At 43.9% G+C, this 26,455-nt stretch overlaps 1 protein-coding gene across 1 annotated transcript in view; it reads right to left on the bottom strand.

Annotated features, from left to right (window-relative positions):
- SNED1 (sushi, nidogen and EGF like domains 1) overlaps nt 1-25,440 on the bottom strand; it is a 299,702-nt gene extending 274,262 nt beyond the window's left edge. The window contains exon 1 of the mRNA XM_029616628.1: nt 25,083-25,440. Within this exon, the coding sequence (XP_029472488.1) occupies nt 25,083-25,283 (201 nt within the window). The 5' untranslated portion in view covers nt 25,284-25,440. The remainder of the gene's footprint in view (nt 1-25,082) is intronic.
- Between the last annotated feature and the right edge of the window lie 1,015 nt (nt 25,441-26,455).

Here is a 26,455-nt window from a genome sequence, read left to right as displayed (position 1 = left end):
TAGCCAGTGGTGGAATCCTTTGCAGGCTGCTTCTCTCTTAGACACCAATGAACTAAAATGTCCCTAAATTTGCAAAGACAACTTCCCATGCTAAAATTGCTGTTAGCAGATATTAAAGTGGGATAATAGGCTCTAATGATGCATTTAATACAAATTTGTATTCCCAAAGTGTGTGCACTATTTAGAAATTAGCACACACTATTTTTGCTATTGAGCATTGTATGCAAAGAAAACCTAGTAGCAAAATAGCACCCGCAGTTTTTCTACAGATTTTAGTGAAAAAAGTTTAACTACAACAGCTTGGGGTGTAGTCTAATTTTTTGCAAAACGGTTTTGCGGACCATTTTTTCACATATAGTTTAACTATGCATTCATAGCTAAGAAGCTCCTTACATAATTTTGCATTGTGGTAATTCAAAAAGCAAAAATTGGTGTGTTAAAATAGTTGGTGTGAAATAATAAAGTGTACTTTTTAAAAGAGCGGGCTTCTATGTCAGCCAAAGGGTCAAGCAGAGCCTGGGCAGCCATGAAGCCCATTAGCAGGCTTCTCTTCCTCTCTCCTTCAATGCCCAGCCTCCCAGCACTGGAAGGGAATGAGGGGAGGCAGCTAGCTGAGAGGGTCTGGGGTGGCCAAAAGAGACCAAAGCCCCACCGCGGTGCTTCAATTCATTTTTCACATTTAAAGCAGCCGTACAAGCTAGTCTGTTCAAAATATCAACTCGCTCGTTTCTTGACTGTCTCCTTTCTTGTTGGTCCTGATATAAATCTGCATTTTTTTTGTCTCACCCTTCCTCGAGTCCTGTCCTCGCTGCATCCATTGATCAGAATGATGTCTGCTCAGGCTTTGATGACAGGTTGTGTACCGGCACTCTGACAGACAGATTTCTAGTGATGGGCAAGCACAGCTAAACTGGAAGAGTTTTCAGAAACCTTTCAACACTAATATCTCTTCAGGACTAAAATTAAAAAATAGGAGCAAAAAGTGGGATCAGAATGACTTTGTTTGCTTTAACTGATGAATTATATTGGAAAAAAAGGCATTTTTTGTTTTATTAATATAGAAATACTGGATGGAGTACCAAACTCTCACCGAGGATTCTACTACTGGCAATAAACAGTTCCTTTATTTATTTCATAATGCTAATTTTTGACCTGGTCACTGTAGTCAGTTACAGTGGATTACAGGTTTGTGGTGATGTCATAATGTGCTGTGACATCACAGCTGAACAATCATGTGGGATCAGAATGACTTTGTTTGCTTTAACTGATGAATTATATTGGAAAAAAAGGCATTTTTTGTTTTATTAATATAGAAATACTGGATGGAGTACCAAACTCTCACCGAGGATTCTACTACTGGCAATAAACAGATAAAAGAAATCCTCAGCACCTGCAGTCATGTTTTCATTGCATGTTAAGAGCTTGATTTTCTAAGGCTTTTCCTCATTTTGTGTCTAGGAGGGAAATAAGCTTCCTCAATCAGGCCCTAAATCTTCTCATATCTGGATTTTTTCATGAACAAATTCTCTGGATTCCCCTGCTCCTTTCAAGTCTCTCCTCTCACCCCATCCAGGCTTCCTGTTTTCTTTCACTTTTCTCTTCCTCCTCTGCTATAGCTGTGCTACCCAGCTTTCAGTTCCTTTATTTATTTCATAATGCTAATTTTTGACCTGGTCACTGTAGTCAGTTACAGTGGATTACAGGTTTGTGGTGATGTCATAATGTGCTGTGACATCACAGCTGAACAATCATAAAGTTGCTGAGTCTTGGACCTTGCAGGGAGACAATGTGAGGTCCCAATAGGCAGTTCTTACCTCCTACCAGCAGGGGCCTCTGTGGGCTTCAGAGATCATCTGCTCAGTCCTCCCAGCTCCCTGGTCCACTCTTCCTGCTGGTGGCCATCTTGTTTTCTGTCTCGACGTATATAATTTCAGGCATCCAGTCAGCAGGTTGCCAGAGCTCGTTTCTCATTCTCTGACCCTTTCATTGGAGTCCTGCTTCTAGAGTTTGTTTTGGTGCATTGACTTCAGTGTATTCCTCACTTCTCTGGATCTGCTGATTTATCTCATCTGGTCTTCCTGGATCCTGTATTTGCTTGTGCTTCCCACTGCATTCCTGCTTAATCCTGGTTTGGGGTGTACTATTTAACCCCTGCCAGCCATCAGCACCTGACAGTTCAACCCATGGGGAAAGTGACAATCACAGGCTATTCTGTCTCACCTTGCCAATGTATCACACTCCCAGCAGACTACTTTGTCAGACGACAGCTAGTTCTTTCTCCCAGGGTGAAGATTCCAGTGGGGACTCCAGATAGCACAACACTTCTTACTCCTAGTTCTCCTCTAAAAAGGGTGACATTAGATCTCTCTAAATGAAAGGTCCTGTAGCCAGGAAAGGTCAGCTCTTCTTCTTTCTCCAACTACTGGGCAGGAAGGGTGGCAGAAAAAGCTTCCCAACTCAAAAGGCAAAAATCTTCAAACATCAAAACCCAGGGTTCTCTTGCAGCAAGTCACCACTGTCCCGCCACGGACAGAGAGATAGGAGCAGCAGGTCTTCTCTACCTCTGTCCTTCCCAAGGCAGGACTTTTCCTTCCATGAGCAAGGACCACAGTCTCACAAAAGAAAACACTCCAAAAATGATTTTCCGGAGAAAAAAAAATCACTTACTCAAAAACCTGAGGCAAACCCTACCAGACAGGTTGTGTACTGGAATGGTATATGCCTCTCCCCTTTTAACTATGTCTCTGGCCCTAGGGCCTGGAAATAGAGAAAGGGGAACAAAAATGGACAGATCTCACTCCTTCATAAGCTAATCAGAAAATGCTACATCCCTCTGTATACCCACCTGCACTTATGCAGGCAGGAGCTCACGTCCCACACTCTGGCAGAAGGAGCAGCTAGGAATGGTACATTCCTCTTCTAGTATCTTTACTGTGTCCTAAGCAAGGGTCAACTAGGGATGAGCCCAAAGGAACCCTGGACAGTTTACAGATAGATTACCAAGCTTCAGGCCTGATGCTAATCCTGATGCTAATCCTCCTCAGCCATTGGACACAAACGAATTGCACTTATCATTATAGTGCCATTGTCCAGCGTGTGATGATTTTACGTTCTTCTTAAAACTTTATTTGTCCAGAAACAAGTGGGCAAAGAAACAGCTCAAAATCCAGTAACCAGAATTGTATTTCCATCAGTAATAATAATACAAAATTTAAGGCAGATGGTCTTTTACCTTGGAAACCTTGTCAATCAAAAAGGTTTTGCCTTCAGACCAGACCCTGAGCCATGCAGGATACTGTAGTGTGAATTTCACCTGTTTTTTCACCAGGATTGCACATAATGGGTTAAATTCTTTCTGCTGTTGAGCGACACCCAACGAATAGTCTTGAAATAAACAAACCGACTTGTCTTGGAAGAAGATATTCAGAATTCAGTGGTAAGATTGTATAACTTGTTGTTTTGGGGACAAGTTAAGGAATTTAGGCAAACTCATGGTCAGAGTTATGAGACAATCATTTGGGAGAAGGCTATATGCTTGTATGCCAATCAGGCAGTTGAATTGTATCGTGGCGAATTATGCAGCTCCATGAAGGGCCGTGCCGGGGTTCCGATTATGTTGATGTCAGCAGGAGCTGAATTGAATGAGCATTGGGGACATACCAGAGATGACCCTGATGTTTCCCGCAGGTGAAGGCTATGTTTGTTATTGGCAGCTAGGCCTCAGAAGAGCGGGTACAGGGGCCGTGCCGGAGATGATCCCTACGTTTCATTTTATTCCATTTAGAATTATACCTTGGTCTGCAGCTATGGAAGACACAGACTAATAATATCCATAAGCAACTGGGTAATATATATACAAAAAAAGTGTTAAACCTATGGTGGCTGAAGGTACAGGCTAATCTATTAGAGGTACAGGCCCTGGTGAATTATACTGGTTTGTTATTAGTTTTAGTAATGAATGCTTGGAGCCTATATTGGGTACCTAATAGGGAAATTCAGGGATAATTTTCTACCCAGTAGGCATATCAGGTCTCATATTGTTTCATTCTAGTGGTGGATGGCTTCCATTCACATGTTAGAATATACCTCATGCTTTGTGAAGGAGGCAAATTTGGTTACAAAGGGATAGATGGTTATTGGGGAATGGATGGGTGAGGGCCTTTATGGGGTGGGAGGGGAAGGAATGGGTGGGATATTTTCCAAAGATATTTAATGTTGGTGGGTTAGATGTTGTTATTACATTTATTAGAAGTAGACTTCCTATCCATTAGATAGTGGTTACAGAGACGGGACAAGGCTGGGTGTCCCATTTACAATTATTATGAAGATGCTTCACATGCTTTCATCATACCAAAGAAATGAGTAAGGGCTTACAAATAATTTCTTGAATGTCAAAAGGATAGGGTCACCCATAAAGAGGAAATAAGTTTTTCATGCTTTAAGTAAAAACCATGCTACAATTGCTTGCCTACAGGAAACCCATCTCATGGTGATAGAGAATAATAAACTTAAAAGAGGATGCGTGCAGTCTTGTTTTTTCTCAGCTGCAGTGGGCAAAAAAGTTGGGGTGGCTATATTAATAAATAAGAATGTACATATACAAGAGACGAATGTGATACAAGATCCAAAAGGGAGATTTGTAATTTTTATTCGTAAACTGAATGGACAAGAATATACAATTTGTAATTTGTATGTTCCCAATGAGTACACTTATAGCTTCTTTGCTCATTTGGTAAATGTTCTCTTAGTTAATGTTCAAGGCCTCTTGGTTCTGGCCGGTGATTACAATTGCGTAAGTGATTCATCTTTAAATAAATCTGCAGAGGCCAGAGATAATAGATAAATGAAGGGTAAAGGAATTGATTACCTCTGCACTGAACTTCATCTAATGGATGTTTGAAGGGTCTTACATCCGGAAGCTAAAGATTTTACTCACATTTCTAGAGCGTTTAGATCTTCTCGGATTGATTATATTTTAGTGTCCCGGTCTTTGTTTTCTAATTTCTCAGGAGCAGAAATAGGTCTAGCAGCCATTTCTGATCACTCCATGATATGGGTTGATTTTAAACCAGACGATTCCAGCCCAAAAGAGTAATTGTGGAGATTTCCAGGTCATTTGAGAGAGGATCCTGATTTTCACTCCTTTCTCTGAAAGAAATGGAAGGAATTTGAAACTAACAATTCTCAACACAATCTCCTATTCTTTTTTGGGAAACCAGTAAGGTGGTTCTTAGGGGGGAATAATCTCTTATATGATCACCCGGAATAAATGGATAAATAAGTTGATTCTGCAATTAGAAGAGAAACTAAAATTGGCAAAAGACAGATAGGTGCAGAAAGATTTAAAAAAAAATATCGGGAGAAATATAACACTATTCTTGAGAGTTTGAATATGGTGCTAAACCAAAGAACACAACGCATGCTGAGGAAAACAGAGCATAATTTTTTTCATTTTGGGAATGAGGCAGAGAGATTTTTAGCAAATACGATGAAGGTGTGAAAAGGGAAGACTCACATTGAAAAGATTAAAAATGACAAAGATATAGTATCCAAAAGTGCCAACATATGTGAAGCTTTCAGGAAGTTTTATGAATCCCTATATGCGGATGATACGACAGGGGGTTGTAGTGAAGAGGATAGATTCTTTCAGGACTTAAAATTCCTTCTCTCTTGGAACAACAAGTGGGATTTCTGAATCGGTCAATACAATCCTTTGAAATTATGCAAGTTATTAAATTTAGCAAATTGTATAAGACATCGGGGCCTGATGGCTTTTCATATGACTATTATAAGATCCTAAGTCAACAACTGACAGGCCCTATGGTGAATTTTTTCCTGGGTGCCCTCAAGGATGATCAATTCCCACTGGGCTTCAATAAAGCATTTATTACAGTGTTGCCTAAGATGGAGAAGGATCTGATGTCCCTGGCCTCCTACCAACTGATTTTCCTCTTGAATTGTGATCTGAAAATGTTTACCAAAATTTTAGCAGATAGATTGAACTTGGTCATTCCATCTATCATTTCCCCTATTCAAGTGAAACTTACTCTGGCAATGTCCATCTGCAAATCTAGTAACCTGCAAGCTAAAGTGATAGGCTTTGATTCAGAAAAGGCCTTTGATAGTCTCATTGCCTTATATGCTTTCAGTTTTGGGAAGGTATGGGCGTGAGGGGGATTTTTTATAATTTCCATAGATCCCCTGTTGAGAAAAATTGAAATGGATTCCATAATTTTGGGATTTATTAAGGGGAGACATGTATTTACAATAGTGGCTTTTGCCGATGATGCCCTTGTGTTCCTTACAGAACTACAGGAGTTGATATGGAAAGTCTTACGACATCAATGGGTCTTCGGAACTTTGGCAGGTTTGAAAATCAATCAGAATAAATCTGAGGTATTGGATGTTCTCAGATCCTTAAAGGGTCAGTGGGTTGGAGACTTTCCATTACGTTGGGTGGAAGGTGAAATGAAATATCTGGGGATAAAGTTTCCTTGTGATATCAATAGAATCTATGATGTTAATGTTAAACCACTCATGCAAAACATGGAGACTTTTCTTAAAAAATGGCGGTATCTCCCTCTCTCCGTAATAGGTAAAATCCATCTCTTGAAAATGATGGAGGTACCCAAATGGTTGTACATTCTCCAAATGTTATTTATTTATTTATTTATTTAGCACTTTTATATACCGATATTCATGTAACAAGTTACAAATCACTTTGGTTTACATTATAACGATGACCATCGCATAAGAATGCATTACATTAAACAAGGATGAACTAACTTGGATCCATGGAACTGGGTTTAACAGAGAGATAAAAAGCAAAACTTTAACCGGCGAGCCGGATACTAACTTAGGGGAATAGTCGAGCGACTAAGAAGATGACAATGGGACAAGATACTAAGGAGGAGAAATTCTTAGATCATCTACACAGTGAACAGCTAGCTAGAGATGATAAGACTACTTCCGAGCAGCATAATAGATTCATCTGTTCATATGAATTAAGGGAAGGCTTGGTTGAACAACCAGGTCTTGAGCCTCTTTTTAAAGAGCGAGTTCCATTGAGATGGGCCGGACGTGGAGAGAGCTCTCTTCCTTAATGAGATTTTAATGGGAGGGACATGGAGAGTGTCTCTGTATGCTGATATCACAGGTCTGGAGTGTATGCGAGGTCGAAGTGGGATTTTAAGATCCAGTGGGGTGATGTTGTGAATGGCTTTGTGAATGATTGTTATTACTTTGTAAGCGATTCTGAATTTGATTGGGAGCCAGTGTAGGTTCCGCAGTATGGGTGTAATATGGTCTCTTTTGTTGGTCTTGGTGAGAGTTCTTGCTGAGGCGTTTTGTAGCATCTGTAAGGGTTTGATGGTATTAGCAGGGAGGCCGAGCAAAAGTGAGTTGCAATAATCAATTTTTGAAAAGATGATTGCTTGGAGGACTGTCCGAAATCTTGGAAGTGGAGGAGAGGTCTCAGCCGTTTTAAGACTTGAAGTTTAAAGAAGCACTCCTTTGTCGTGTTATTGATAAAACTTCTGCAGTTCAGTTGATTATCCATGATGACTCCTAGGTTTCTAACTTGGGGGGAGAAAACTGGTTGCATTGAGGGGTGTGTATTGGGCAATGAGTAATTACCGTCTTGGGTGACGAGGAGGAGTTCCGTCTTGTTGGTATTCAGGATCAAGTTGAGGCTTGTTAGAAGATTGTTTATGGATTGAAGGCAGGTGTTCCAGAATTCCAGTGTTTTATGTAGTGATTCGGTGATCGGTATAAGAATTTGCACATTGTCTGCGTATAAGTAATGCGTTAGGTTTAATTTGGCGAGAAATTGGCAGAGTGGGAGCAGGTAGATGTTGAAGAGGGTTGGGGATAATGAGGATCCTTGAGGGACTCCCAAAGTGGAGCAGATGGGGGGAGATTCTTTATTGTTGATTTTGACCCTGTAAAACCTGTTTTGAAGGAATGACTTGAACCAGCTGAGAACGGTGCCTTTGATGCCGATGTCTGATAGTCGATTTAAGAGAATAGAGTGGTTCACCGTGTCAAATGCCACTGATAAGTCGAGGAGGATGAGCAGACAAGGTTGTTTTTTGTCAAGATTCAGGAGGATGGTGTCTGTTAAGGAGATTAAGAGGGATTCAATGTTTCGGGCTTTACGGAAGCTGAACTGAGACGTGGAGAGGATTTTGTTGGTGTCCAAGTATTCCAAGAGTTGCTTATTTACTATTCTTTCCAGGATTTTGGAGATGAACGAAAGATTTGCTATGGGGCGGAAATTGGCCGGGTTGTCTGGTGAAAGATTTGTTTTTTTCAGTAGAGGTTTAAGGATAGCAAGTTTGAGGGGGTCAGGTACTAGGCCTTGTGATAAGGAACAATTAATGATCTCTGCAATAGGTTTGGAGACGGTTTTAGAGATGGTGATGAGTAGGTTAGATGGGATCAAGTCCATTGGGTGAGAGGCAGGGTTGAGCTTCTTTAGCACGTTTTCAATTTCTAAGGAGGAGGTAGGCTCGAAGGTTTCCAAGAATGTAGTCAGCTGTGCAGAGACGGGGATGGGGGGTGGAGGAAGCAGGACCTTGTTATCCGTAAGCAGAGCAATGAGGTTTGAGATTTTATTCTTGAAGTATGTGGCTAGTTCCGTGGCTTTACTTGCAGCTTGATCATCCGGCATAGTCGTGGGGGATGGTTTGGTGAGGGAGGAGACCAGCAAAAATAGGGCTTTCGGGTAGAAGATGAAGTGATGGATTTTCTGTGAAAAGAAGTCTCTCTTTGCACTGAGGATGGAGATCCTGTATTGGTGCATAAGGGATTTATATGCTGTCAGGTTTATTGATGACGGGTTTTTACGCCATAGCTGTTCTCTGTTTCTGAGTTCTCGCTTGATGGTTTTTAGTTCCGGAGTATATCATGGTTTTCTGTTGTCTTTGTTTGATTGAAGAACTTTGGTGGTTAAAGGGCAGGTTAGGTCTGCCACTTTTTTGGTGATTTTGGACCAGGAGGATGAGGCCGAGTCTGCGTCTGAGAGGTCCAGCTGGTCTAACTCTGAGGACAGGTGAGAGCTGAGGAAGTCAGGGTTACATAATTTCCTGAATTAGACCGTGGTTTTTTGTATAGCTGAGGGGAGGGGTTGGTGGTTCTTCAAGGTGGTGGAGATTAGCTTATGATCCGACCATGGGACTGGGAAACATGTTGCTTGAGAGGATGGGATGAGGTATTCATTTATGAAGATTAGATCCAGTGTGTGTCCTGCTTTGTGTGTTGGTTCATTAATGATTTGTTTGAATCCCATGAAGTTCAGCGTGTTGAGAAAAGTGTCGCAGCTGGAAGAACGGGGGGTCATATCCACATGGAGGTTAAAATCACCCAGTAATATAGCAGGCTTGTCAGTATTGATATGTTTGGCAATGTGTTCAATTAAAGGTGATGGGTCAGATTCAAGGCCACCGGGGGTGCATAAATAAGGCCTATTTGCAGGTGGCTAGATTTAAAAACTGCAAGTTCTAGAGAGGAAGATGCGTTTGCAAGCTGAAGGGACAATCCTAGTTTTTTGTTAGCAGCTAGAAGCAGACCGCCTCCTCTTTTTCTCGGTCTGGGAATAGAGAAGATATCATAGGAATGAAATGGAAGTTGGTTGATTAGCACTGTGTCTTCTGGCTTTAGCCAGGTTTCCGTGATGGCACATAGGTCCGGTTGGGCTTCCATGAGATAGTCATAGAGGAGATGGGTTTTTTTCGAAAGAGATTGTGCGTTGAAAAGAGTTAAGGAGAATAAAGTGAGGCCCAACAGTTGGTTCAGGGGTGAGATCATTATAGGAATGAGTCTTTTTTGTTGGATGGTGGGAAAAGTATACTTTTTTACTATGTTTCTCCTACTATTGTGGAGGATCAGGATGGCAGAAATAATCATAATTGGCTCCTGATGGGTTTGGAAAGGGAGAGGCCGCTAACAGCTTTGGAGAACGGGGGGGAAGTTGTGCATTCAGGGAGGAAGAGAACAGACTATTTACTAGCGGCTGCCCTAAGGTGCTGCACTAAGGGGCGCACAAAGGGGCAGGCCCCTTTGTCACGCTCGTGCGGACGCGCGATGCCGCCGAGTAGCGCCGGTATTTTAAAGGCTTCCTTGCCAGCTTCTGATAGGCTGTGTAGCTCAGAGGGGGAGCGGCTTAGCCCTACTCACTGCGAGGTTCCTTAAAGATGTGGGGGGTTTTTTCTTTTTAATTGTCTTTTCGTCGCTTTCCCTGCCTCTAAACGGCTCACCGTTCAGAGGCATTTGGCTATGTAAATCAAATGTGGTAGAAATAAATAAAAAGATCAATCGATGTCTCTGGTCAGGTAAGAGGGCAAGAATCTCCCTTGATCTTTTGATGACAGATTCTGGGGGGGGGGGGAGGGTGTCTGAAGTGTCCAAATGCGTCTGAAGTGTACAATGCGGCCTGTATGTTTCAACACCTTCATGATTGGCTATTTCAAACATCTATTCAACGTATGAGTTGGTACAAAGTTGGTTGTGCCCCTTTTCTCTGACGTCATTGATTCAAATTCCAGATAAGAAGATCTCGAGTGATATTAAAGATCATTTCTTGTTGTCTTCATGCCATGCCACTTGGGCACTCCTATGTAAATTTCTACTGAAAGTAGGAATAATATCTCCCTTTATCTCTTTACAGGTGAATCCGCAGTTTTCTCAGGGACTGGAGAATCAGGTTTTTAAAAAATTGGTTTCAAAAAGGCTTACATTTATTCAGCATTTCTTTGTGGGTAATTCCCAGGTTATACCGAGTTTTCAAGAAATACAAGCCAAATATGAGATACCACATAAAGATGTTTATGCATATCTACAGGTGAGACATTATATACTTGAACTACTTAAAAAGAATCCTGAATTCTGTAGGTCGAGTTTATTGGAAGAGGTTTTAGTGGGCAGTAGATATGAAAAACCTTATTTTGCTAGATTCAATGCAGTTTTGTTAAATGTACAACCAGGTGATATTCTGGTTCAGATTCTCAAAAATAGAATAAATGGCCGACTCTTAGTGTTTTCTTGCAAGAGTTAAGCAGTGTTTTAAAAAAAATTACACAGGATTGCTGAAAATGTAATACTAAGGGAAACTCAATTTAAAATGTACATGTCCCAGAGGATAGCATTTTATGCATCATTAAGTAAAACACCTATTTGTCAAAAATGTTCCCTAGAGTTAGGTGATTATCTTCATGACTTCTGGCAATGCACCAAAATTCTGGAGTTTTGGTCCCAGATTTAGACTCATATCGAATCTATTTGGCAATGCCGCTTACCTAATGACCCCAGATTTTGGCTTTTTGGTATTTCTGAAAATGCTTCTCCAATGTCGGAGTCTGATAGGAAGATTTTTCAGACAAAGTTTCCCTTGTTGCAAAGAAAACTATATTGGGCTCCTGGATTCAGTGTGTTAGCCCTAAATTGGCTGAACGGAAAGGGAGGACGAATAAACTTTTAATGTTCGAATATCTTACTGCAAAAGAGTTTCCTGAGTCTCTTCAGGAAGCCATGACACTGATCTGTAAAGATCACTAATTTGGTCATTCAGCCATTTCGTGTCTCGGTTATTTCTCAGCTAGCTTTGGTTTTATTTAAATTGGAGCCTGTACTGGGGACAGGTGTAAGTTCTTGGCTCCAGGCTATTTAAGACATAGCTTGCTCCACAAACAGTACATTATATTGTTAATCCAGCATGTAAACATCCACTTTTCAAGATGTACAATTTGCTCTTCTTCTGTATGGGTAGATTCCTGAGGGGCTATGTCAGGCATCATTCTAGGGGGAGTAATACTTGCATTTAATTTCAGCATTCAGATTGTGCATTAGAGAATTTTCCGCCTGGGTTTAGGGAGTGGGGGTTAAATATCGGACAGAGAATTGTATGTTCTACCATCTTTTATATCCTTTCGGTGTCTCTTTTGGATGTTCTGTACATGTTAGATGGAAATGGCGGACATCAACAGCTATGTATGTAATTTGCTTTGTTCTCTCTCTGTTTGATAAAATTAATAAAGAGGTGTTGGAAAAAAAAAAAAAAAAGAACAGAATGCTCTTAGGAATTCTGTGCAAGAAGGGGGTGGCAAGAAACCAATGAAACTGAGCCTTTTAGAGACTACGATGAAATAAAGCAGCCTTTAAAAAGTTTAACTACCACTTGCAACAAAATTATAGCTGTCCTCCACTGTTTCAGAATGAGCAAATCACAGCAGACGTGTCCTTACACAACACATCAACTACAAGTTAGCTGGGAATGACATTTCATGAATAGAAAACCAACAGGCTTGTTAGGTAGAGATAACAGCTTTAAAGATAGATGAATGCTTAAAGCTTCAGCTTTTGGGATTACTATGGGCCTTAATGCAGGCAATGAAGAGAATAGTTAATTCGACATTTCGTTCACACCACAGAAAAGTAGTTTACAGTTACTTCTGTTGTCTTTTCTCCCCTTTGCTCCCTCAGTGGATTCTGCTATTTGCCCTCCCCAGATGGCTTAGGAGAGCCTCGTCAGTTTGAGCAATGCAGTTGGATTGGCTGATTTAGGGTTGGTTTCTGGGCAGCACACCAGCTCCTCGCTGTGGGGCAATGCCTGAAATTTCTGTTGTACAAGTGTCAGATGCTTGGGGAATGGGATGAGCAGGGCTGGTCATGGAGACCCATAGCTGACGCACAGCTCTGTAACACCTGGAGAATCTCGCCTCCCCTAGCCACTGTGTGATCTTCTGTGCACCAGAAGCAGCGTACAAGGATTTTAACTTTAGGAAGGTGAAGGCAGGCATCAGCTGAGGCCTAAGACAATGGCAACAGGCTACATAGGTCTTTGTCTGCCATCATGTTCTGCTTCTATGGGAGTCACAGCATCTCCTTCATCCACCATTAAAAGCACTCATGAGATTTTGGAAGCCAAAATATTAACAGCCTATTTTCCTATTTCATTTTACGTTCCATCACAATGGTCCCGCTTTCGAGCAAATGGGCTGCACGCCAATTAATTCATTATAAAGATTGATAAGCAGAATGTGACTCATATGGCCAAGACCTATTTGTGTTGCTACAGCACTTGTAATAAGAAGGGCCTGCTGTAACTCCATCCTGTCCTTATGGGGAGGTACTTGTAAATTTTTAATTAAAGGTAACATTGAATTCAGCTGAACTTGGACTACTTTAACTAGGGTTGTAAAGCAACCAGTTACCAAATTATTATTACTGACTGTACTGTGCACTGAGATGCAGAGGGACACGAGTTCGGTTTCTGGCTCAGGCCTTCTGCCTACCAGGCCGCTTGGGGTCGAGGCTGGGGTGAAGAGAATCATAAGTCATTGTACAACGGTGACACCTAATGACCGGATTCAGGGCCCATGATCGCAGGGCTCCGGAAGAAGCCATGGTGCACCGGCCAAGGAGTGTGGCTGCCACAACTGGACTGAAGTAAGGTAAGATATAAAATAGGGGAAGTAAATACACAGGTAATTGTAAATGAAGGATTGATCAGGTCAAAGAACAACAAGACACAAAAGTAAATAAAAGTGGCTAATCTTAGCTGACCCTTGTGGCTCTGGGGTGCAATGCTGGATGCTACGGCAAGGGTTTAGATATCAGGGTCCGTCAAGCCTGGGCATGCGTGGAGCTTGGTGCGCTCAGGCCCAGGCAGGGGAGGGAAGATGCGACAGTGGCTGTCCCTAGCAGCCAACGAGACGGTGCACCCCTCCACCCCTGGGGGGCCTACGTAAGAAGTTCAGTAGGTTTATCAGGATAGGGACCTGCTCCTGTTTTCACAGCCACACGAGGCAAGCTCTTTTCCAGCAGGAGGTAAGCGTGCTGCCGATACACGGCAGAATGTTCTGAGCGCGGGGTGGCTTTAAAAGAAAAGCTCCACTAACCGCGCACTGGGCAGGAAGCCCTTCAGTCACCTCGCGGTAAGCAAAGCTATCCATTGGCCACCAAAAGGACAAGTTTTGCTTGACGTGGAAGCCTGCCGCCGTGCTGGGGAGTGCCACCGTGTGGTTGATCTGTGATGTCATTTTTGAAGGCCGGTCCAACAGGGGCTGCTCCCAAGGACCCTGGGGCACTGCGGAGAGACTATAATACAAACATAGAAAGGAAGGAGGGTGCACCGAGGTGGGGAATAGAGATTGCATTTTTAACAGGTTCCGCATCCATATTGTTAATGCACTTTACCATCGTAGCATGCCAAAATCGGACATGCAGTCATTTCTTGAGATGGATGACCTAGCACAGGGGCTTGGAGAGTGGAAGGTGCTTTGTTAATTTTTAAGCAATAGATCCCATGGTTGATACCTGATCGAGGCCAAAATCAAAGTAACAAAAAGCAGAGGTGGTGGCTTTTAGAAGCATTCTCTTAATGGCGCTAGGGAAAACTGTGAATCCAGCAGTTCTAAGCCGGTCACTGAATTTTAGGAGGGGAAGGAGTCTTTTTTTCACTATTGCAGGCGGGCGAGAAGTGCAGTATTTTCTTCATCTTTCCCTGGGTTACCATGGACAGACAGCTGTTAGCCATCAGATGAAGGCTGGACTTGGTGAACAACCTAACCACCCACGTAACCTAAACCAAAAGCCTGCTTTTTTTTTTTCTCTTTCTAAATCTCACAGCATACTGTTTCCTCGTCGGTACTATATGAAATAGCAGGCTGCGATTTCTCAGCCTCTTACCGAAATGCCAAACTGGGTTTCCCAGCATGCAGAACTGACATGCTCAGACGTTTGGGCATTCTTTTCCATGGCGCGTATCTGCTATCATATGCAGAGCAGGCCTTCTGACTTTAGCTTTTAACCAATAAACTCTGATAAAGCACCCCCAATGTATTCGATTCAACCAGAAAAGGTACCCAACAATAGTATCTGCGCTGCAAAAACACTGATAAACGGATTTTTGTTACCCCCCCCCCCCCATATAACCCCTAATTAACTGGAAAATAAACACTTAAATTTACAATTCATATACATCTAAATCAGAAGCAATCTCTTCACCACGAACTTCAAATCCAGGTCAGGAGAGGATGACGGGTCTCTTTTCTGACTCAAAACCATATATAGGTGGTTTTCCTGGGGAAAAACTAAGCTACACAGGAGTCTCTTGTGCTAATGAACAGATACCGGACAGCAAAGGCTGTTAAATTCTGCAGATTATCAGCTCACTTCCTTCTCTTGCTTCTACTCTTGATCTGGCTGCTATGTTTGTCCCAATGTCCCTCGTTTTTTTTTTGTTTTTTTGTATACTTTTTTTGAGTAAAAGGAGTGAATCTTTTCATCATTACATGTCCTGTTTTCCAAAATCTCCATTCCAGAGCTCACTCTTCAGCTGTCTGTGCTGTATTCATACTTTGCATGTGTCTGTGCAATGTCTTCGGGTATTTGGGTTTTATGCGTATCAGGGTGGCGCATGAGGATTAGCACAGCAGCCCTTGGTTTGAGTGGATTAACAGTGAAGGCAGTGGCTAGGTAGGAGAAGCTTGCAAAATCTTTAAAGGGGCCAATTATTCAGAAGACTTTTACATGAGAAAATTGTCCCCTCCCCCCAGTAGGTGGGGGTTGAAAGGGGGTGGGCAGGGTTTGGTTGGTGGAGGGAAAAGCACGCTCGGCAGTGGCATTTTCAGATGGCCACGCGCACTTTCCGGGGCGTACGCCACACACCTGCTTTAATGCGGGCGCAATGTACGAGCAATGCCCGGGCGTGCGCACCACTCACAGTGTCAAAGAAGCTTGCAGGCCCGTGGGTAGAAAGCTGGCAAGCGCTGCGGGCAGGATCAGAATTGCCCTTCCCAAGCTAGGAATGAGAAAAAAAACATCAGACTGGAAAAGGAGGGCAGAGAGGAGCTGGTTAAAGTTGCCTGCTTGGAGTTGGTCTGGGGCTGCATGCTAACGCGCCGCCTTAATCTGCACACCCATTTCACAGTCTAAATATCTCAATTGCGGCTTCCCAAATTTCACTGCATTATTAAAAGGCAGAGCACGTTCCTGCCCTTCACCCCTGGAGGCACACACTGTATCTGATACAAGCGATCTCCTGATGCTGGGAAAGCATTCCCAGGGGTCTGGCGAGTCCAGACCTAGAGAGCTCCCCCCCCCCCCCCCATCACAGCAAAACATGGGCCACGAGTGGCACAATTTCTCAGGGAATGTGAACACAATACATGAAAACCGATGATCTCCCAAACCACATAAGAAGTAAAGCTGCAACCCTGTAGGGTGGGAGGTAGTGGCAAATGGTCCCGGTGGGGTCAAGAGGCAGGGACAGAGTTCTGGGCCTGAACCCCTCCCTCTCCTCTCCTCTCCGGCTGCTAGCATTCAGCATTGCTGCTGTTGCTCTGCGTTTGGGTCATTAAACTTTTGTACTGGGGTTGGGTTTTTTTTTCCCCTCCCTATTGGTTCCTGGGAAGGGAAGATGTGTAAGACCATCTGCCAGCTGCAACCTCTCCCACCTCTGTGGCTCTGCTTGGGTCCCAGAACCTCCTGCTACCGGACGTTTCCAGGACGTCTACAAATCCTGGGCAAACTCGTCTGCCCCCCACCCCCCAGCCGTTGGAAAGGACTGGGAAAGGTCCTACACGAGCCAGGGCTTTGCGAGGTAAAGGCAGCTTATTCCATCCGGCAGGTGGAGTGGCCTGCCTGACTGGGCCGCGCCTTTTACAGCAGTCCCGGCCACGTGGGGTCCGGGACTGCTGTAAAGGGCCAGGATCAGCGGAGCAGTGACGGCATCTCATCCCCCAACTTCCGATAAAACAAGTGGGCTGAGCGGACACCACTGGTTTTTTTTTTTTTTTTTTGCTATGAATGGGCTAGAGCGTAGCAGCAGTGGGAGCCTCTCATTCAAGGTAGGGGGAGTGACTGTAAACTGTTTTCTGTCTCTTTGGACGGGCAGTGTGCCATGGCTGTGTAAGAAAGCCTTCCTTTTATTGTGCCATGAAATATGTGTGCTCTCTAATCCAAACGGGCAAATCTGACCATCGCTGGAGAGAGGGAAAAGGAGCGAGAAAGCGGATGGCACCGCTGCTTCTCTGGAATCCTCGCCCAGAGCCCCCTCCCCCCTCCTGCTGGGGGGCGGGCTCTGAAGGTAAAGCTGCAGGCGCGTTCCCGGCCCAGCCTCCAGCTGTGGGGAAGCTCCTCAGCACTGCAGCTGGAGGGCGAGGGCCCTGGCGGACTGTCTCACAGCAATCAATCATCAGCTGGGATTCTTCCCAAAACAGCTCAGCGAAATCCCCACAGCCAGGCCCATGCACAGTGGGGGGGTGTACAGATAGCTCTCCAATAGATAGGGGCTCCTCATTAAGGAGGACTGAATGCGAGAAGAAAGCTTGAAATCAACTGGAAGAGCGCTTGGTGCGGGCATCCAGCTCCAGTACCTAGAGGGAGTCTCTTTCTCTCCGACTCCCAGTTTCCCCAAATCTAGGGGCCCATGCAGTAAGGTGTGCGCGACAGAGCGCACAGTGTAACCCTTAGTTGTGAGCATATTTGTTTGTGCACAGACTTTACTGTCCATGCAACAAGCATTTTATGTCTCTGGAGTACATGCTTCTTGTCGAAAAGCATATTTTCTGCGCATAAAATACCAAGTACAAGTCCCGGCACTGTAAACTAACATTAGCCTTGGAAACTTTCCTCCATCTCGGAGTAGGAGTTAAGTTCCCAGTGCTAAGAAAGCAGGAGGTAAGGCAGCGCCCCTCTCTGCATTGGGAGGTAATAGCTAAGGCCATCATTAGCAAGGGATTTCCAAGCGAGGGTGCTACCTTAAACGCATGTTAACATCACAAGGTATGCCATACTGGGTCAGACCAAGGGTCCACCTAGCACAGTATCCTGTCTCCAACAGCAGCCGATCTACTGTGCTGAAAACAGTGTTTGTGTGCGCATAACTGATATTTTATGTGCAAAGAACATGGTTTATGTGTACAAATCATGATTTTCCACACATAAAATATGATGTGCAAAACATGCTTTCTGTGCAAAAAGCCTTGTTTGTGCACATAAATCGCACTTTATATGCAGAAAACATCATTTGTGCACAAAAAACATGTTTTCTGCACATAGGATATGTTATGCACATAAATCATGTTTTGCTGTGCGCTAAGCCTTGTCTTTGTGCACATTTTCTGGTTTGCGTGCATTTTTAAACTCCTGATGCATCTGCATACCATTAGCTTATTGTAGTAAAAAAACAATGTAGCTTGTGCGTTAGGAAACTATGCCCTGAATTTCAGCACACTGTTTCAATGCCCAGCTTTCTGCATCTGCCCCATAGCTGGTTAAGAATAAAAAAAGCAATTCCTGAAGTTGTCCTCAAGACTCCACAGCCAATCAGGTTTTCTGGCTACTCACACTGAATATGATGAGATAAAATTTGCATATAATAGGTTTCCAGTGCATGCAAATTTATTTCATGGATATTCACTGTTAATAGACTGAAAACTGAACCGACTGTAGGGTTACAAAGACAGGTTTGGGAACCACTGAATAATAAAAGCAGAAAAGATTCAGGAATTAGCAATCTACAAGTGCAACTCTCATCAAAGCAGTTCAGTTCAAGCACCAAAAGTCAGTATCTCTTTGCCAAAGACTATTTAACGACTCTTGTTGCAAAGATTTAGATAAAGAGACATGCTATGGCACCAAGCGCTCTCCAATGGAAGCAGCACCCTCTAAGATAATAGGAATATTCAACTTTCTAACCTTGGTCTCTCCTGAGGCTGCCTATTAGTGCCTACTATGCTAGTGGTTTTAGCGATATGAAGGCCTGTTCTTTGGGAACCATGAGGACAAGTTTTGGGCTGCTAGATAACTGTTGGAGGATAAGAGCTAGCAGTCACACTCACTGCCGACTGAAGGTGGATTGGAACTAGATGTGATAGGCTCTGGAACCCTGTGCCTACCAATTGCTTATACCATCCAGGCCTAGACATGAGACTTTGTATTGCTTTCCTAATCCATTGAGCCATCAAGTCCTAGAACTGAAAGGCTCTGTATCCCTCCGCCAATCTACCAAGTCAGTCTGAAAGGCTTTATAGACCTGGTTAACGACTTTCAGTTATCTGGTCTTACCAATCGAAGTATAACATGTTTGCATCAGTTCATTGACCCAACCAGTGCTATAGATGAATGCCTGGGTCTGTATCTGTTTTAAGGGCTGAAGTTGATAAAAGCCTTGTCATGCCAAGTTAAAGGGGAAGACTATAACTATATTCCCTGCAGTTTAAGATTCAACCTAGTAGAATAGTTCTGTAAGTTGTACAGCCTCTGATCTTTTTACTCTTGATATATTAGTATCATCATTACTCTAACTGGTACTTCGTCGAATGGCCCAGGTGATTGGCACAAGAATAGAGAGCCTGTTGCCCTGAGGACAGGATTGTTTAGGGGACTGATGCAGAGCTTCATTCAGGATATTATGTTCATGAAACATATTTTGGTTATTTGCAATTTGGGACTTGCATTCAATATTTTAACATTCCAGTGGTAGGCAAAGACATATTAAAAGTGCCCTGGGCACCGGTCAGTAGCCCCCTCCCATTACTCTTTACCCTGGTCTTTAATCCAATTTTATACAGGCTAATCTGACCCATATGGGTCCTCCGCTAGGTTTAGTAAGCCTACAAGGAGAGTCCAGCAGAGTATAAATTCATTTTGGACCAGTCCCTGGTTCAGAATCATGTCATGTACTCAGCAGAGAGACAAGATTGGGGCAATCAAGGAGGCAGTAGAAGCACCACATTATGAGGATATCTGAAACAAGATGAGTACACTAGCAGGATTTCTTCAAAAAGGCAAGGAATAACAAAATAATAATGCTTTATTTTATACACTAAGCACCATGTGGAAGATGTTTCATCTCCTGCATCCATATTACTTCCTAGGTAGTGTGTGCAGGACTCAGTTTTTATTTTAAAGTAATTCTTTTTAAAATTGACTTAATGAACACAATTTAGAGTTCTTTCATAAACCCATTCAGTTTAGGACAGCAGGCCCAAAATCTCTCATAGCCTTCTACAAACTCAGATTGTTGCGGTCTCCGCCGCTTCCCCTTCGCTAGGTCTGAACAGTGCCTACCTCCGCTGCTGGAAACGCCGCGTTCCGCGTGACTGGGACCCCGGCGGCGCCGTCTGCTCCACGTGGCGGCCGCCATTGCTTGCCCGTCTTTCCGCTGCCTCGCGTGCGCGCGAGGATGCCCACTTTGTGCGCACAGCTCCCGGAAGTCTGGCCCCGCCTGCGCTGATGACATCACGCCCTAAGCCCGATATAACCGGCGTCCGGACTCCTTCTCCTTGCCTTGCAACGAGGTTCACTACTGCCTAGTAGTTCTGAGTTGTGCTTCGTCTGTTCTTCGTTCCTGCCTTGACCTTTGGACTGCCTTGACTCGCTTCAGCCTGCCGCCTGCCTCTGACCTTGGTTCGTTCCCGACTTCGCTTCTGTCTGCTGCCTACCTCCGACCCCGGCTTGTTCTCGACCTTGCTTCAGTCCACAGCCTGCTACAGACTCCATTCCAGTCTACAGCCTGCTACAGACTCCATTCCAGTCTACAGCCTGCTTCAGTCCACAGCCTGCTACAGACTCCATTCCAGTCTTCAGCCTGCTTCAGTTCCAGCTTACTACAGACTCTGCTTCAGTATCCGGTTAGCTACAGTTCCCGCTGCCGCCCGCTGTCCTGTCATCAGCTGGCCCTCGGCCTGTACAGCCGGTCCTCGGACTATCTAATACTTTTGGACTTCCTATACTACAGTTCCAGCCTAGGCCATTCCTGCCACTGGACTTTGAGCATATTCCCCAAGTCCCAAGGTTCCAGGACCCTATGGGCTCCTCCTGGGGGGCTCCTGGTTCCTGGGTGAACACTGCCAGCCTGTGGCTCCGCCTCCCGGCCTACCCTGTCACCCTAGGTGGGCCGGCCCAAGGGTCCACTACCTCGCCTGCAGTATCAGACTGCAACACAGATGACACAAATAGTGTTCGTGAAACAGGCAATGATTCCCATCAAAACCAAAAAAAGCTGCAGGGCCAAGGGCAGCCCAAGAGCAACAGTGAGCACCTGGTCTCAGTCTCAGGTGTCTACATTCTGCAGGAGACAGCAGGACTCGGCCAAGGTGAGAGAGAGAGGTCATGGCAGACAAGAAATAGGGCAACAGAGTAAGGAAGACAAAAACATGCAGAGAGGAAAGAAAATGTAAGAGAGAAAGAGGAAAAATAAAAGAGAAATTAGACAAGTGAAAGAGCGGGATGAGTGGCAGAATATCAGGCCAAAGGTGGTTAGGTTTACACAGTAGCATAGACAGAGGCTGATGTCAGTAAGTCTAGAACGATGCACGACTCGTGTCACTGGTGGATGTTATCTCTGCCTTTTACTGAAGTGTTTAATCATAAAAGCTCAGTGAATAAATTAAAACCAAGAAGTTCATTAGGTTCAGCCCTATTTTAGCACATACACTTGCGGTCTGGGGTCAAGTAAAACAATTTGTAGGAATGAATACAGAGAAGCTTTCCCCAGTTGCATCTATAATTGGAAAACCCAACTCTTGGCATTTGCATGTTTTCCTCTGATTTTAAAAGCTGGAGAAACAAAGGGTTAGTTCTTCTCTCTGATCTATGAGATGATGATGATCTTTATGGACTTTGAGTTAAAAAGTGAATATGACCTCGTTTCGGAATCACGAGCCTTTTTTTTCCAGATAAGGGTGGCCTTAGAGTACCATTTTAATTTAGCTGAACCATTGCGATAGTTGAGCAAGGTGGAACAGTATCTGAGTGACACAGGTGCTCGGGAAAAAGGTATTGCCTTGCTATACCGGGGTATTATGGCTGATAAATACGACCTTGCCACTTCCCCCTCTTTGATAGAGGCCTGGAATACTGATTTGGGAATCACTTTAGATGCTAAAGCCTGGAAAAATATCTGGCGGATGGCGCATTGTGCTTCTATATGTGTACAACACACTGAGTTAATGATTACATTGCTCTATAGGATATATCACACGGCAACGTTCTACTCTAAATTTGCCCCTGGAGCGAACTCTCTCTGCTGGCGTGGCTGTGGGAAGAGGGGTACCTACAAGCACATATGGTGGTCCTGCCCCTGTCTGCGCAGATCCTGGTCGTAAGTTACGCAGGAAATAGCAGCTATATTGGGAATCCAAATATGTCTTACACCGACACTGGTCCAAATGGGGAGATGGATAGGGTCAGCCATTCCCTTAAAATATCGCTTGTTGGTTGCCCAACTATTGTTGGCTGCCAGATTTATTTCTTATTGGAAAGCCCAAGTTAAAGAAGTAGCTGATTCTGAACAGCTTAGGTATGCTATGAAAGGTCACATGCTTAAATATAATTTGATTTGGGATATTTTTCATCAGCACTTTGATTAAAGCTTATGTCACTTGTTTGGTTTTTTGATGCTTTATACCTGTATATTGTATTTTGTATGCCGAAATGTTTATAAATAAATAGTTAAAAACAAAAACCCCAAGAAGTTCCATGTTGAACTAAGGGAACCTACTTTCCGGAGTACACGCAGGAATGTGTCTACACATATATATGAATCCCCAAAAATATACCTTGGTCAGGATCCTCTTGAACACCACCATGTTCTAAAAATTTAGGTTGGATAGAACGTTAATCACAAAAATTATTAAGGGGGTCACATGGTCACGGACACAGCGATGATAATCTCATAAGCCTACTTTTCTTCCTTCAGAAAGTAGGCCAAGAAGAATATCAGGGCAAGGTGGGAAGAATAAAAGGGAGAAAGAAGGATAAAGAGAAAAAGAAAAGAGAAATACAAGAGCAGAGGGAAACGAAACTATAGAGAGTGAGATAAAGATACAAGAATATGGAGCAATAAAAGGGACAGAAGGAAACATAGACATTGAAACTACAATATGCTCTCTAAACTCTTGCTTTCCCTGTCAGCAGGTCCTTTCCTTTCCCTTGTACTCAGTACAGATTCCAAGAATCAGAGCCTTTGAGAGCACACCACAGTATCTTGTGAATTTGGGGCATAAGATGTGCCATGCTGAGTCAGACCAAAGGTCCGTCGAGCCCAGCATCCTGTCTCCAATCAGGGCGCAAGTTACCCAGCAGATCCCAAAGAGTAGATCCATTTCTTTTGCTCACGCCCAGAGATAAGCAGTGGCTTTCCCAAATCTAGCTGGCTAATAATGGTTTATGGATTTTTCCTGTAAGAACACGCCCAAACCCTTTTAAAACCCATCTTCACTAGTTGCCTTGACCATTGTCCACCTGTATTGAGTGTCATGTAAATGCACGCAGTGCGTGTCATGAACTACTGTGTTACACCGCTCTCCCAACCTGGCAAAAATCAAAGACGTCAGAACTCGCTTTCCTTGTGCCTCAGCCCCCGCTAACATCTATCAGCAGAAACCCTCGCTCTCATTCTAAGGAACATACATCCCGAGGGTAAACAAATCTGAGCCTTGGATTTCCACAAAATGCATATCCAAAATAAATATGTAAAAAAGAGAGAGAGAAAGATTTGGGTCCTGCCAATTGGAAGAGAATTAAAGCCGCAGGGCATGGTAGCTGAAACATTTTCCAGTTAACATGGCTTTTGGTCCTTAAGCTATATGAGGGTACTATGCAGAGCTGGAGCCTTTAGGCTATAAACAACAAGAAGAGATGCAAAAAAAAAAAAAATCTAAAGTGCATGGTTTAAATGCGTTTGCCTGCTTTGTGTGCTTTCAGTTTGCCAGCTAGAACCAAGCAGGCAGTGAAATGCTGCTGGGCTCCTGCAGGCCCAGACACCGAGAAAAAGCGAAGGAGGTGGATAAAACAAGTAAAAAAAAAAAAAAAGATTTTCTCTTTAAAACATCTTTTCTCCATCTGTATTTGAAGTGTACCTTTTGTTATCACCAATGACAGTTTAAGCTATAAATATTTTTTTTGTTAACGTAAACCTGCAAGCACTTTGGTGAAACCATCAGCTGTGGAGTTCTTTCCCCAAGACCCCCTAAACCAGATTGGCGAACAGCTAACCTAATGGGAAATCCTAGCAGTACCTGGCGTTTGAGAGCCAGAGATGCCTATTCCCCAGTGCTTCCATTCCTGATGTTCTGTGCAAAATCCCCCCATCATGGGAGGCACGCGTGTGCTGAGTGGCTCTGCTGAGTCTAGATCTGGCTGTGCCATTCTCCCAGAGTCATGTCACCACACAGACAGTATAAACTGGTCACATAACCTGAGAGGGGATTTCAGGAGGGAGGCGCTAGTTAAAATGTACAGTTTAGAGTGAGGCTGCAAACTGCTGAAGACACAGTCTTTGCTGGCAAAGCTGATGCCTCGTGCCTTTTATCCCTTTATAAAGCATATCATTTCTTTTGGATTATTACACAATGGAATACCTTTCCATATTCATCAGGAACTGGACTTTCTGGGGGGGGGGGGGGGGGGGGGGTGTATCTATGGGATTCTTTGCAGGTTGTCATGTCTTTTGCTGGACCAAGGCACGATTATGCAAAAATGTTGTTCACGAGTTTTTTGTGACCAAATAGATTTCATCTTCAGATGTCAGCTTTCTCCAAGATCAATACAGCTGCTAAAATATTGTCTATAGGAGATCTTTAACAAATCTGAACCCCACAGGGGGTGGAGAGGAGGAGAGGGGAGGGGTATTCCAGCCTCATCATGAATCACTGAATGACTTTTCAAGGGAATTTTCATGGACCTTTTTGACAGCCATGGCCAAGTCACAGACAGCTGTCAAAGTTTCGGCCAAGTCATAGGCTTTACAAATCACTGAAAAGCTTATCTAAATAAGTCCCAGCCATAAACGTCTCCAAAAAGTACAAAAAAACTGCAAACTTCTCTGAATGCCACAAAAAGCCACAGTCATAGTCACTAAAGACTCACAGTCAGGTTCCAGAATTCTGTAAAAGCCACAGATATCAGGCACAGATATATCACAGATGCTGTGGCATGACATCCCTGTATTTTTTACTTACACCTTCACGGTGGAATCTACTGTAACCCCTTCCCTTGTTCCCTGACCCCCCTAAGAGCAATCACACTAAGCTTTTTCACGGTAAGATCAAATAACCAGGGTAGACAGTACTTACATAGAGCTCAGCATGTGCAGCACCAAAGAAGGGGAACTGGATAGAAATGGGCAGGAGCCCAGAACCCCCGTCATCTTGTTTCCTAGTGATGGAATCTCCTTGCTCCAGTCCGAAGGGGTAAAAGTCATCCAGGGGCACTGACCCCTGGACCTGAGTCCAGCTCACCAGGGCAAGTAGCAGTGTCCAGCAGAAGAGCCCCATCGTGCCCACTGCTCGCTCCCAGGAACACTGTGGGCACTGTTCTTTGCTAGAGAGAGCAGGGAGGCTATTTTCTGTCCTTTAAACTGTGAAGCTCACACTTTTGGGCAGTGGTGGTGATGGTGGTGGGTGGGGGAGTGGGGAATGAGAGAGAGAGAGAGGCAAGTCTGTAATAAAATAAAAAAAAAAACCCAAACAACTGGTGGGTAAAGGGTCAAAAAACATACACATAGGTTTCAGTAGTAAATGACACCCAAGTCTCTCTTCGTATGCAATGCTGTTTGTGGAAAACAAAGCACAAAACTGGGAAGGATTCTAAATCGGGGCTAAACAGAAATGTCTTGGAGCCTCAGGTCAGTTAAGTTGGCTGAGTTCTCTCTCCCCCCCTCTCTCTCGCTCCCTTTCTGCTGCTCGGCAGGAGACTCTGAACTTGGTTACACTGGGGTCTCTGTTCAGATTGGAGGCTGAGAGGAGCGCAGGCAGAGAAGCGGAGCTCATTGAGATAGAAGGCTCCACCCCGTCAACCCCCTTCAGCTTCCTCATTGGAATATTCAGCAAGGACTTATCATCCAATTGGGAACTTGAAAGGGGACGTGCCTGCGAGAGACAATTTGGGGAGGTTGGGGGCGGGGTATGCAAATAAGGCATTGCTCTTGAAAGGGGAAAAGAACTTTTAACCGCTGCAGCAGGAAACGGCTCGATTATTTCCCGTTGCAGAAACTGTTGTGGGAGAGATGTGCTCCTTTGTAAAGTTACTTTATAGACGCAGCTGCAGTTATTGTCCAGTCCTGAGCGGACAACTGCTTACTCACACATGGGAGGCAATTTACTGCAGTTCCTTTCTTGAGTTCCTTTGGACGCCCTTAAAACAAAGCACAGCACTCCGGTGTAGTTTTATGCTGGAAATGGGTTTATAAACTAAACATGTAATGCAAATATTGAACCCAAGTGGAATAAATGGAAACTGATTTACCAACAGATTAGTTGGAGGTTTCAAAACGATATTTTAATAGTTAAACCTGGCTTTGAACAGGTAATCACTTTATCACTGATGATTCCACAAAACATAGTGAGAGACTGGAAGTTAGTTACATTCAGTGATCAAAAGTACTGCACTCCACTCTTAGTCAGATTATTAGAGTCACAAGCCATTATTTATTCCCAGTCACGCTCCA

This window comes from Rhinatrema bivittatum, chromosome 9 (assembly GCF_901001135.1).
Source record: "Rhinatrema bivittatum chromosome 9, aRhiBiv1.1, whole genome shotgun sequence".
Lineage (NCBI taxonomy): Eukaryota > Metazoa > Chordata > Amphibia > Gymnophiona > Rhinatrematidae > Rhinatrema > Rhinatrema bivittatum.
This window is presented reverse-complemented; position numbering and strand designations above follow the sequence as displayed.